The following is a 14567-nucleotide window of genomic DNA, read 5'->3' as shown; positions in this document are numbered from 1 at the left end:
AAAGCCATTCCTATTTCCAACAGTGGTAGTCTCTTGGGGATCTTAGTCATCAAATTGTCATGTACTTGTACCCTCTTGAATTATCTCATGTAGACAGATGGAAATTGATTATTATTTAGTTCCCCAACACCAGGCATTTCAGTGCTGCAGTTTGCTCATTTGTGAAGTGGAATGCAAAAGCAGATTTTGTAAGGACATAGTCTTCATGTGTACAACTGCTGTTTCTAAAGCAATTGGAATATAATTATTGGCATCTCTGGGAAAGACAGAAGTGCTTAAATATATATATTTTTAAATAAGTAGGACAGTAACATTTGTCTCAGCTCATTTATATCAAACTCTTGCCAGAGCAGGAAATAGCACAGGTAATTCTGCTGGCTGGTGGCCTCTGTTATGGAAATAGATTCTTCTGATTTCCTCATCAAACAAGAATGAAGATCACCTCTGAATTTCACCCAGAGCATAATCTTTGCTTTGTTTTCTCCATCTCCCCTGTTTTGTAAGTGGACAAAGCTTTAGACCTTTTTCTGAGTAGGGCAGTTGTGGTAGAGAGCTGGCAGAGACTTTTTTTGTAGTCCAGCCTTGAGGCCACATTTCAAGGATTGTCCTTTTTCCTTGTGTTCAAAGAGCAGCACTATGAGGAAATGTTTCATCACCAGCAATGTGATGGGCCAAGCCCTACAGTTACCCATCTTCATCAGAATGCGCTGAGACCTGTGAATGTCTCTGGAAATGCACCTGAAGGGTTCAACAGAACCTCAGACAGGTTCCTAGAAGTCTTAAAAAACCTTAAACAGGTTCCTAAAAGTCCTTAAAAGACTCAGCCCTTGTCAGTGTAGGAACATTCATCATCTCTGCAAATGGGAACAGCCCCTTCCAAGGCAAGAACTGCTGGCACTTGCATTTCTGCTCAGGGCCAGTGATGAAAGGGATCCATATGACCAATGCTGCTGCTGAGCAGGTGAGAGAATACTCTGGAGCATTCTTTAAACCTTTTGGAGACCTTCATTTATGATTGGAACTGCTTTAGGTCTGGCTGATAACTAGAAAAGGCAATGGAGTAAGGGTGGGTTTCTGTCCAGTTACTGAAGGCAGAGAAGGTTTCTATTATTATAATGTAATGTTTTCATTTTAAATGAAAAATTATTTTAATATTTTGATTTTCTACAGGCAAACTGCTACTTTCACTCTACCCTAATGGCGATAAATATTAGGTGAATGAAGGGCATGGTTTCCTCAAGGGATTTTAATATCTCTGCAACTGCAAAGTGTTTTTGCAGGCATTGCACTGCAGCTCCAGAAAAGCATCTTTCTGTGGGGGACCACAGACAATTTGGTTCATTCTCCTGTCACAGCTGGTTCACAGAAGCCCTCTGCTCTCAGCTGTTCTGAGGCAGGAATGGGCAACCCCCCAGTGCAAGACAGATGGTTCTGTACAGAGGGAGCAGCACAAGAATCGCCCAGGAGGCTTCCAGGGCATTCTGCAGCCTCAAGGAATTCTCCCTCTGCCATCAGGGCTGCAACCAGCAGCAGAGCTTACCCAGAGCAACCAGGGTGACAGGCTGAGCCAAGCATCAGCCCCCCACAAGCAGAGGACACAGCCATTATAGAGCACAGGCCCCACAGCTTCCATACAGTCCCCCACAGAGGCAAGAACAAACACAAACTTAATTGATTCATTTCCCAGGGCAACAACTCAATCAGGAGCTGGTGCTGAGAGGAAGGCAAGAGCTGGGTTTGATATGCAAAGAATAACAGGAGATGAAAATAAATATTAGCGGTGGGGACAAGGTTTCCAAAGGGAAACCCCCTCGGGAGGTGGCAGAATTAGCTCTGCAGCCTGAGCCTCACAGAACTTTTAATAATTTCTGTGATAGCAAGGGTACCATTGGATTCTAAATGCGTAAATGAGAAAACAGACTGGTAGATTTCTCTTCTGTTCTGTACTATCACCCTTTGAACTCTTGCTATATGCCTCAAAAGCAGGAATGCCTTACTACATTCTTAGCTAATTTTCTCAGGGCACGAGTCTTCTTTCTCCATCCATCCAACTCCTGACATTCATTTTTATACTTTTATCCCTGATTCTTGAAGTTTAATGTCAGTAGTTTTTTTACTGCAAAGCAGAAACATATATAATATGTTTCTAAACAGAGAAAGAGAAATCTGTGCTATGGGGGAATTATCCTCCTGCAATATTTGAGTAATCCAAAGGTCTAACTCTGCCAACGCATTTTTCTTTACATTTAAATTTAAATTTTCTTTAAATTTACATACTATACAGAAGAACAGTTTTCAGTATTACTAAAGGAAACAGCTAAAAGTCTAGAGAAGCAAATGCTTGAATACCTTCTTAGGTAGCTAGAAAATTACTATTATTATTTATTACAGTGACTTACTCAAAATATAGCAGGAAAATTGAGAATGAAATTTGCAATTAATTTGGTTAGAAATCAAGTACAAATGGAATTCATGCTGCCATTAGTATTTTTGTTGTGCTCCTCTTACATGCAGTCTTTTTAACATCATTCCAATTACAATTAATAGGAAAGTAGTTCCATATATTAAAATTAAGAACTGAATTGTTACTGTGGATTATTATAATATGAATGATAAATAAAGTAGCAACAAGTAATTTTTTTGAGGGAATCTAATTTCTACTGCACTACTAATTATGCAGATACTTGTTATTTTAACCATGGAAATTAATGACAGACAAGTAACAACAAAATCATGTAAATTTTCCAGTTCCTGCAGCATTTACATAGTTCATTGTAAGAATAGAGAGCAAGCTGCTGTTTTAAGATTTTGTTTGAATTTCAAAGCTTGAAAAATTAATGGAAATTAATAGGCAACAAACATCAGTGAAAAAATGGTCTAAAGTTCCCTTGTGACTCCGTAATGACACCTTTGCTCATATATCAGGTCCATATAAGCTTTTCACCCCTGCTGTCATTGGAAATCGGTTAAGATGTTGGCACAGAAGAGGGAGACTATGAAAGTCATAGAAAGTATCAGTATAGGCAATAAACAGTTTTCCTGTTCAATTTCAGAGTATTTCTACCTGAGTAGAACCACCCTGAACATGGAAGGATACATAACCACCTTCCCCACTGAACTTGTGGGGGTTCCTAGTTAAAAGTTGTCTCTTTTATTGAATTTTGTGGAGACTACTGAGAAAATTAATTGGCAGCAAAGCTTTTTCCAGAAACAGCAGTTCAAAAACCTCGATCAGTTTAATTGATGCTCCCCTACAAGTTCTCCAAACTTCTCTTCATATCCATATCCCTTTTATCCAATCCATTATTGTGAGTGGGGAGCACAGCCTCTGTAGAAGTGCTGCAATTTTACAGGCATATGTGTGGAAATGAGAGCACTGGTTTCCATTGGGTATGATAACAAATAGAATAGAATAAGAATTTTTTTAATTCTGACTGCACCAACTCCTGGACTGATTTCCCAGGAGCCCACAAAGCAGAGAATGTGGACAGATCCTAATGGATCCATCCTAATGGAAGTAATGGAAAAATATTATTAGCACATTCATTCACATGGTTATTAACGTGGGATGAGAATTATGCTAATTTTAAAAATCTGCATTCTGTAGCTCAAAACCCACAAAGTTCATCAGAAAAACTGATATGTGCATGTGAGACCATTTTTTTTAGTTTGTTTTGTTTTGTTCTAGACCCACCAAACCAGAAAATGGATGGGGTAGAGGTAAAAGGGTAGCTTTGAAAGTAGCTGAAGCTGGTAGAGTTCTGGGCAACTGTTTCAGGTCCTTATTGCTGTGTAGTGGCTGGGAAGGAAAATATTTCACAGGGAAATAAGTGAAGGAGAGATTTGAGGTGTCAACAGAAGCTTCCATTTGCATAAGTGCAGCTGTGCTCGATGCTGTGTTTTCTGTACCTGTTATTGGAAGCCAGTGGGAGGCAATCATTACAAGAATCCATGAAGCTGGCTGTTAATTGAAACCCAAATTTAGTTCAAGAAGAAAAAGAAAAAATCAAAATAAGTCTATGAAAGAGATGAACTGTCATGGGACTTAAGTCATATGCAATTTTCATAAAATATGTGATACATGTAAGGCAATCTGTGGATTATTTTAAAATATGCACAAATCTCAACCACTGGATTGTGTCCTGTGAGTAGTGTTTTGTTTGAGGCACACTGTGATGCAGATGTGGGTGTTGGTGGCAGTCTGTGCCTTGGTTTTTCAGGTTTGCTTGCACTGAAGGGCTCCTGTGAGACTACTTGTGTCAACTTAATTATCTAGTGAATTACAAAGTGAAAAAACTTATCAATTTTCCATAGCACTGCGATTCTAGATTAAATTGAATGCTATATTTAAATCTCAACTAAAATTAATAATGTTTAAGGATCCAGGGAATTTTAAAATGTTCCTCATGATAATTAATGTGATTAACAAAGACTGTCATGAGAAGTTTAAAAAAAACCATAAAAAACCAAAGTTATTATGTTTATAATCTAGGTCTGAATCTGTGTTTTCAGCTCCAAATTTATGAATTTCTAGTGCTCAAATTGACAATAAAAGTGTGTGTATGAAAATGAGATATCTCAGACAATTTTCAATACCCAGTTTCTTATACTATAATTATGTAGGTACCATTTTAATCTTAATTCTTCCAATGAACATTTAGAACTTCACTTCACACATTCACACTCTTGTATGAAAAAAGATCACCAGTCTTGGCAGATCCTCAGGGCAGAAACTGCTTTTCTCTGCCCCTCAAAAATGCAGAGTAACAACAGCGTGAGTTTGGCAAGCATTTTGAGCAATGCTTCTTTCAAAGTATTTTAAAATATTAGTACATAGGCTGTATTCTGCTTTATCAGCTGAGCTCACACAAACCTTTGAGTGTCTGCCCAAATCCTCTTCAAAAAGAAATAATAGAACACTCAAGTTCATACTTCTATCTTCAAAAATTATTTTTTCTCTATTCACCTACACAAACCATCTCTCTGAAGAAGAAAAAATTAGATCTTTTTATGAGCTACCCATGGTGTTTCATGATCCAACCCATCTTCATCACCTTTCTCTACACAGACCTGAGGTAACTTTGAAGCACTAAAACTCAGGGGACTCCATTTTCTTTTCAAACAAAAGAGTGAGATCTGTTTGATATATGGACATGAGAAACAACCACCAGACTCTAAATTCAGAGAGCAATGCCAGAAGGAGAAGCTCTGCTTGAAACAGTGTTCACATATGTCAGAACTGTAAAATTTAATACATCACTTGCCACTGTAACAAATGAGTGGAAATAATTGCCATTCAGTTGTTCAAGTTTTATTTGTTTTCTGAAATAGAAAATTGCGTTTGGTAATTTAGTCTCTGACACAAAATTCTGCACTCTTTGTGGCAAAGAAAGGGAGAGGTCAAATAGCCGTATTTGTCCTGTGTGAACTGAATGGGCCCAATCATTTTGAAATTCTGGGAAATCTGAAATTCTGACAAGCAAGAAATTTGCCCACAGTGCATGTTCACATGCTTATCAAACTAGTAATTGTCAAAACAAAATCCCAACAAAATGACTGAACTTGTGAATTGACCAACCTGCACAAAAGTCGATATTGTATTACCACTGCAACAGAGACTTTAAAGCTATTCCAAAACTGTATTCTTCAATCTAGTCTGCAGTGCAGGGGAAAAAAACAATAACAAAACAAAATACAAAAACCTCACACCCCGAAGCATGTGATTAAGTTCATCTTTACTCAAGAAAGATGTGAAATACTTGTTTCAATTTAGACAGAGTATTAGCCTGAAGGAAGTCAATAAAACTGTTCACAGCAGCTGAAGAATGTGAACAAGTAGCCCAGTCTTGTCTTGTAACAGTAAACAATATATTTTTCATCGACACAGCAATCATTATTTTAATATGTTTCATTTAAAAATATATTATGTTTGCCTTCCCTTCTGATGCTAGAACAGCTGTATAGTAAATCCAGCAGCTCTCAAACAAATTTGTGCTCTCAGGATAACTGTAGGTTAGACAGATAAAATACTGAAGCTGAGATGCTAAAAATATGCTTTTTAGTATTAGTCCAAAAATAAAAGTCCTTTAAGATCTCATGAGCATGCTTGAGAGTGGCTGCCTTACAGAGTAGCTTCCTTACATGCCCCTTACAAACTCATATCCTAAGTTCTTAATGTGCAATTTTTTGGAGGGTCGGGAGGTAGATGTAGTTAAAATTCAGAACAGGAAAAATTTAGAACATAACAAACATCTCGAAACTTAAACTTTTGCAGTGCTAGGATAATTGTATAGCTGAGAAAAGGAAAAAATAAGAACTGGTAGAAACTCCCTCAGGTTACTCACCTCAAGTATTGTAGTATCTAAGCTGTATGGCAACATCTTATTTAATGAGTACTTAGCACATGGTCTCGATATAGAAACTGTTATTAAAATTTGTATGGAACCTATCCATCCTTCTGAATATACTATCCTCCAAAAAGTTGTTGTTGATTCAGAAAAGCTGTAGGTGCTACTCCTTTGCTTTGCTTTTCTTCTGAAACAGAACAACCTCTTAAAGCACATTGAGAGCAGTAAAGAGAGCAACTTTTACGAGCATGTTCTTCTTTTTGAAGCACTTTGACAGGACTAGCTTTCTATACACATATCTGTGCAGAAATTATTCTCCTACATAAATCCCAGTGTCTAAAGGGTATGTAAATGTGCATGATCTAAATATTCCATCAGATTTCTTTCTATTTGCGCTGATGGACTATGAGCGTTTTCAAGAGCGCAGAACTTGACATTCTACTTCCAGCACCTTTTCATTTGTGTGAATTCAACACAAAAATATCAGGAATCCAGAAAGTTTTGTCTCTGATTTTGTTTTAATTTCTCAGTTTAGTAATTGAAGATCTTGTCTCTAAACTATTATTTTGTTGTTACTCCTCCTGTACTTTACAGAAATAATTTTTGAAAATTGCTTGTGGTGGTTTCTTCAGAAGCATCTGAGGCTGCAAAAGAAGCCTCTCTCCGTGTTAAAAAAAATATTACAGTTTTGCATGATCTGAACTGAATTTGGTAGCATGATCAGGTTTCTAATAATTGCTATTCTTTTTCAGGAAAGCATAGATTTGGGTGAGATCATGTTTTCCCTTTGTTATTTGCCTACTGCTGGGAGAATGACTTTGACAGTCATCAAATGTCGGAATCTCAAAGCAATGGATATAACTGGTGCATCAGGTGAACATATTTCTTTTAAAAAAGGCAGAGTCCTTTCAGGAAGGGGATGAGTAAGAGCTCCTTGGGTTTTGTGTGTCTAACATGGCTGTGGGATGGAAGTAGCAGAGAATGAACACAGACCCTGTTTGGATGGACTGGCAGCCAGTGTGTCTGCTCAGAATGGCTGTACCTTTCCTTTGCATTTACAGCATGATGTAGTTTTCCAGGGTCACTCAAATCTTTGCAACCTTTTACCTTAGCAGTATAACATTCCTACCACAAATATTGTCCTTATGCTACCATTTGAATGGCTTTGAGTCCCAATGCATGAGCTGATTATCTGTTACTCAGATCCGTACGTCAAAGTGTCGCTGATGTGCGAGGGACGGAGGCTGAAAAAGAGGAAAACAACCACGAAGAAGAACACACTGAATCCTGTTTATAATGAGGCCATCATCTTTGATATCCCTCCAGAGAACGTGGACCAGGTCAGCCTCTCCATTGCAGTGATGGATTATGACAGGTAAGCACAGTTCACTTTCTGACCAGAGACAATTCCTGATCACTGCAAATGACTGCTTACTGCCTTGAGCTTACAAGCAGCTTCAGTGTCACAAAAGTTAAAACCTTGGGGCTTTTTCATGAAGAAGTTTAAAGCTTCCATACCTTTTAAAGCACATGGCTTTTCATCTGTGTCATAAATGACTGAGATAAGGAAGAAATACAGTTCAATTTTCTTCCAGGCCTGACATACATTCCTGCCCAATTCTGGGGGCTGCACTATGTACAAACTTTATAAATCAGGTATGTGTTCTAGTTTAAAAGAGTTCCTCACACCTCTAATTTCTATTTAAATAGCAGGTATTTGAAACTAAAGAAAATTTCAATGACTAAAAAGGAATTAAATGCTAATTATGTTATTGAACTAAGTCGTTAATTATTTCTTTGATTGATTCAGTAAAACAACCTTTCAATGTGTAACCTTCAATATGGAACCTTTGGGTTCAGCACTCACTGATAACGTCTTAGGCTAATTATCTATGGCTTCACTGAGAACTGACAGGAAAAGACTCTTGATCAGAGTGGCTCAAGGACTGCAGGTTGATCAAGACTGTGACTGACAGAATCCTGCCCAAGCCAAGTCTGCTTCATTCAAGAGCTATTAGTGATGAGCTCTTGAGATTGAAGGGCAAATAAACAGTGAAAGTCCAATATAGTAACATCACCCTTCAGATTGTTTTCCCTTGCCATCAGATTTCTGGTTGTTCTCCAAGCTCTGCCAGGAAGGCTTTCTCACTCAGACGTGAGAGTGGCACCGTGGTGCCATTAGCAGGGAAGGAGCAGAGCAGCTTGCACACTTCCAGTCCTCCTCAGCTCCTCCCTTCCCAGCACATGCTAAGGGGAAATTGGAAAGCATTATTCTAAGGTACACAGAGTCAAGGTACAGAAAATTACTTTCTGGTGTTCCTCAACCAGTTTGTGGCACTGTGAGGAGCACGAAGTATTAAGGTATAGCCTATTACAACTATGACTCTTACCTTTCACAATTTTGACTGAACTTCTGAAGATCACAACAGCTAGAGCTAAGAAATAGTTACAAAATTATGTCTGAAGCATTTGCAGCAGGAAATGTATTGCCCACCATTTTCCCTCACCTTCCTCTCTCACAAAATTCAAGCGTATTTTCCTTCAGATAATTTTGTGTATTATGCTTCTTTTCTGTCCTTGTGTCCTTTGGGTTGCAACCTTTTAATGGCAAGGATTATTGTTTTCATTGCTATTTTTATAGCTGCTAGAAGCACTCTGGTCGTGGCTGGAGGCTTTTGATGTTACCATTACAGAATTTAATATTACTATACTACCATTACAACTAATAACTGTAATAAATGATGCGAAAACTTTGGCCATGTATTCTGTGCCACACTAAGCCAGTAAAGAGGATTGTATATCAGATGTTATTAAAACTATTTTTTATTAAAAATTAATCATTTCTCACTCCGCAATTCTCAGAGTAGGGCACAATGAGGTCATTGGAGTGTGCCGGACAGGAATTGATGCCGAAGGCCTTGGAAGAGATCACTGGAATGAAATGTTGGCTTACCCACGTAAACCAATAACTCACTGGCACCCACTACTAGAGGTAAGAAGAAGCAAAATTTTCTCCTTGATATTGAATGGTTTTGCCCCCCACATTTATGGGCTTTTGAGAATCATGAAAATCATTGCAGCACCAATAGAGCAGGTAGAAGATCATTAGCACAGCCTAAATCTACTTGCATGGGTTTATCTATCATTTAAAAGGGCCATTTCAACAGTTTCCATGATGCTCTGATAGCATTGTAAGATTGCATTTAGGCATTTTAAATTCCCAGAGATAAAGAGCTTACAGCTACTTAGAAGAGATCATTTGCAAAAATTTCAAAAGCAATAATTTCCTATTCAAAAATCTTTAGCATAAGCTGCTGTTGCTAAAACATTAATCTGTAACTGGCCTGCAAATTAGGTTAAATTGTGGCAACATACCAGCAGCTCCCTCCAGAGTTATTCAACAGATGCTTACTGGAAGCTTGTTCAAATGTAGGAATGATTATATCTACAAGTCCTTGGGCTTGGACTCCCTCTGTGATCTGCTGTGGCCACACATTGTTGGTGCTCTGTACACAAAAATCCTCACAGCTCTGGACTCAGAAAGACACATATTGAAGCCTTAGGAAGCAGCAGGGCACAGAGGGGCTGTTTAGCCCATCACAAAAGCAATCTGTAGAAAAATGATTTGCTGCCTGAGGCCATGTGATTCCCCCACTCTGTAGCACATGGCTGCACAACATGTCCTGTGAGAGGTAGCAGAAGCATATCAAGGGTTCAGTAAATCACCACGAAGAGTGTGGGGGCAAGAAAACTGAGTCAAGGAAGTGTCTTTTGGAGGTTCATGGCTCTGTCTGATCTATGTAAGTTAGGAGACAGAGGTGCCACCCCTGTTGGTGAAATAAACCCATTCCTGTGAAACGAGACAGAGCATTTTTAGAAGGTCACTTCAGAAATTTTCTTTCCATTATTAGTTCTGCTGGAGATTTTGACACCAGAGACTTTGATCCAGAGTCTAGAAAGGGTCTGAATGTGATCTGGATTCTTTTTTGAGTACTCTCATCCTCTGAAATGAGTGTGATGCCCAGCCAGATGTGATGACATTTGTAACAATAACACTTTTCTTGCAGCTACCTGGCCGAGCAACCAGTTTTGACAGCCAGGGATCCTGTTCCTCACCCAAACCACCGCTCACGCCCTAGGAACCAGAATGGATCCATCCTGCTCAGTGTCCAGAGCTCCCCCCTAGCTCACATCTACATCAACGGAAGGTTTGCATTCTGCAGATGAACTGTATCCATATTTTTTTATCAAAATGCATTCTAAGTCTTATATGACAGTTTATAATAATTTGTTAAAGCGTGAATGAAGTTGACTCGAGTCAAATATAACCCTTCCTTGTGCAAATCCATTCACCTGTTTTATCTCTGGCATGTATCCAGAGTCATATTCAAGCAGTGATTTGATGGGGCCTGTATCTTTTCAGAGGCAAAGAAACCAGACAAAAAGATCCTTTAAGTAATTCAAAACTACTGCACATTTTAACACCTAATTCTTTTGAGTAAATAGTCATATACAGCTCATGTAGTAAATTCCTTCTAAATTGCACTAAAATCTCTATGACTTTGCAAGATAGCACTTCAAACTGAATGTTGCACCAAAAAAACCAACTGTTGTCATGTTTTGAGTAGCTGGAAGATCAGTTCATTCCTTGGGCAGGGAGGCAGGGCTGATTTAAAGCCCTCTGGAGCTAATGAGGCAGATCTACTGGCTTCAGTGGGTTTTAGTGCAGCCCTTCTGAAACAGGTATGAGAACTGGATCTATGCCGTTATAACCTTCCAGCACTCATGATGACAGCTGCATCTCCACACAAGTCAAACTGCAGAGGAGAGAATGCTCAGATGTAAAGGAATTGATTTAATGTGATTTATCTCTTCACAAAATTGACCAAATATTGCAGTTCCCCACGACATTTCTGTGATTCTTGATTTAATGTGACAGACTTAGATTTCTTTGAAGTTATTTTGACTGAGTGCACAGCACACATGGAATTTAGTTTCTGGTTGCTGGCTGGATGCCTCTAGACACATATGCTAAATATGAATTTGAGATGTGTGTTCTGTCAGTCTATGGAGAGGGAAATCGAAATGTGACTATTTTACAAGTAAGCAAACTCATTTATTAGAATACACAGTGACAGCAAATGCAAAAATCTATTTGCTGTAGTCGGATACTTTAAATCTAAAAGAGAACTACATATTATTTTGTGGATTTATCTCCAAACACTGCAGTTTACCTCAATCAGATAAATCAGATAATTACTTTATTTTTTTTTCTTTCTTTCTGTGAAGAGTGTAGCACAGACAGTATGATTGGGTCTGAGGTTTTGAAAGCTGGACCGTAATTAGAAAAAGCTAGGAGGTGGCACTTTTTGTATCTTTGCAATATATATGAAGAAAACAGAGGAGACAGTATTTTCCAAAAGAAGCATTTTACAGAAGTGCCATGCAGGAGAAAAATTACACAGGAAGATTGATTTATGATAATGAAAGGTATTTTGAGAATCCATCTTGATATGAAGGGAAAAGGTCGTTTTGGCAAACTTCTGAAGAGCCATTTTGAGTTGGTTTAGCCTGGCTGACACAAAATATGTTCCTGAAGATCCAGTTCCTCCATGCCACTGAGTGATCTCTAAGACAGATAAAAATACCTTTAAGTGTCTTAAACTGCTCCAGAAAAGCAGGGCTGGTCTTAACATTACAGGTGTATCTAAGTCAAAGAAGGAGGCACTTTTATACCTTGCCTCCTGTGCCTATGGACACAGCAAGCAAGTGAATAAACATAAAAAAACAATCTCTCAGACAGTCTTTACAAATAAGGGGGAAAAAAGAAAATAAAAGAAAGAAAAAAGGAAAAAAAAGCAAAGGCTCCAGCCCAAGTTTTTGAATCCCTGTTTCAGGTTGTTTTTCATGGCCTCTAGGCAGAAATGTTTTCTCCCAGAGAGGATTGGTAATGCTGAACTCTGATCCTCCCTGCTTAAGATTGTATTTTCATCACCATAAATACAGAGCAGCCTTGCAGAATTTCATTCCTCCTTTTGCTCTGGATGAGTAATTTTTTTAATAGGACAACAAACTCTCCTCTGTGAGGTTTTTTTCCCCTCCCATCGTTGTTATGCTAACAAAATTCTGTGGCCTAGATAATTTTCAACATGATTCTGCAAGGCTGATATAGAAACAGATATATATGTGTATATATATGTATGGAGATTGAAAAACTATTTTATGTATACATTTATCTTAATATAAATTATATCAACAGTGCCCTTTGTGGCCTAGATAATACTTTTTGTAATGTGGTACTGTAACAGTTAATTAAATATTCTTTGCACTTTTTTGCACCTAATATCCAAAAAGCGAACAAATTCACGATCAAATGTAGCATAAGTGTTCAGCAATGAGCAACATCTTTTTACCTATTTTACTGTTCTCTGAGTATCCTGTGTGTTTCATCATAGGTAGTAAGGTATTTCAAGATTCATTTTCTTAAATTTTAATTGTTGTCAAATACCAAAGGCTCAGCTTGTGCCCCCTTGTTGTGTTATTTTTGGTATTGTTAATAACAACAGTGAATGACTTCTGTGTCTAAACCTGATTGATGGGTGCTCTGCATCTAGGAGAAATCAGGCTGCAAAATCATCTGGGCATCTAACTTCAAAAATGATCCCTTAAGTATTTATCTTTATTCTCTTAGCAGTGATTAATAGAACTAGTGAAAAAGATATTTTTTTCTCCATTGTTTCCTTAGCCATCTCAAAAGACAGGATATGTACTTAGCATAACCCATCTATTGGATTTAGAGCCTGGTTCACAAGTTACTCCCAGTGACATCACAAAAGCACCAAGGAAGAGCTTACACAGTTTAAGTCAAGGAATGTGTTGCTTGATGCATATCTTTATTAAAGAATTCTAAATATTTGAATTTGGAAAATTGGAGAGGTTGGAAGTTCTCTCTCCCATCCTGATTTTTTCCCTGCTTATCCGCATTTCTCCCATATCTTATCCATTACCCTGATTTGGGAAAAAACAAATGTGGCAAAAGGCTGGCTTAAAATATATTGCAGTACTTTTACAACAGTTAGAAAATCTTCCTTTCCTAAAGACCTAAGTTATTTTGCTTGAAGCAGTTTACTGGAAATAGCACTATACTTAAGAAATGTATTTGCATGGCCTGGATTTCTTTATATCCTCATACTTCACAGCTGAGCACAAGCTCAGAAAGATTTAAGTCATGTTCTGCACTCCATGACCTCAGCTTTGGATTCCAGCATTTTACAGTCCTGCTGGCATGGCCCTTCCCCTCACCGTCCCAGCAGCTCCTTCCTCACCATCTTTTGTCTATGCTGGTCTTAGGGATATGAATATTGGTCAGAGATAAAGTGGACAGCAACTTACCCTGCAAAATTTTTTCTTCAAGAAATGAAATTCTTGGACTACTTATGCTTAAGTAACAAAATTATACATTTTTCTTAAAGAATCACCACCACTTCCAATATTTTTGAAGAAAATATCGATCTACCAATAAATGTTTTCATTGGATTGATTTTTTTTTTCCAGGGAAAAAGAAGCTAGCTAATTTCTTTCTGTGGATGCATTTTTGGAGCAATATTAAGAAAAAAAGTTTAGTTACAAGACTCATTTGAACCATCCTTTTCTCCTTTTCTCTCAGCTTTTCAATTGGATTCAATGCAATCCCTTTTAAAATTTTTAACATGATGATGTACAACATATACATCGTAGTCTAGTTACAAGATTATTTTGCTATCTCTTTTTTATAAACTTTTGTATGTACTAACTTTTTATTATACTCCATTCATTTAACAGGCTTTATACATCTGAAATCATTTGTCTGTATTTTTTGAGTGAGAAAACATTCAAAATTTCAGAACTCAGTAATAGAGTTCTTCTTCTGCTGAAAATGTTACATTTTTCAGAAATCCATAAATGTGCCTGCCAAATTTGAAAATCACCTTATTTGAGCATGCAAAAACCTAGGTTTGCACATACAAGTACTTGCACTTGCTGGATGTACAATCACTGTTATTTAGCACTTCTCTTACAACAGAACCCTCACAGCTAATCAGAAATACATTTCAGTTCATGATAAACACTTGACAAATCTGTACTGAGTGACAGTTTCTTGACCTGAGAAGTTCACATGACATTATTTCTACAAATGAACAGGCTTGAAAATTTGACAGCTGCTAAAATATGATGTATATG

The 14567-nt window shown here is 37.7% G+C and overlaps 1 protein-coding gene across 1 annotated transcript in view; it reads left to right on the top strand.

The window, feature by feature from the left end:
- SYT10 (synaptotagmin 10) overlaps nt 1-14567 on the top strand; it is a 45550-nt gene that overhangs the window by 23915 nt on the left and 7068 nt on the right. Inside the window, exons 4-7 of the mRNA XM_058022142.1 lie at nt 7100-7220; nt 7551-7722; nt 9210-9339; nt 10415-10577. Of these exons, the coding sequence (XP_057878125.1) occupies nt 7100-7220; nt 7551-7722; nt 9210-9339; nt 10415-10486 (495 nt within the window). The 3' untranslated portion in view covers nt 10487-10577. The remainder of the gene's footprint in view (nt 1-7099; nt 7221-7550; nt 7723-9209; nt 9340-10414; nt 10578-14567) is intronic.

This window comes from Melospiza georgiana, chromosome 4, assembly GCF_028018845.1.
Source record: "Melospiza georgiana isolate bMelGeo1 chromosome 4, bMelGeo1.pri, whole genome shotgun sequence".
In the NCBI taxonomy this organism is placed as follows: domain Eukaryota; kingdom Metazoa; phylum Chordata; class Aves; order Passeriformes; family Passerellidae; genus Melospiza; species Melospiza georgiana.
This window is presented reverse-complemented; position numbering and strand designations above follow the sequence as displayed.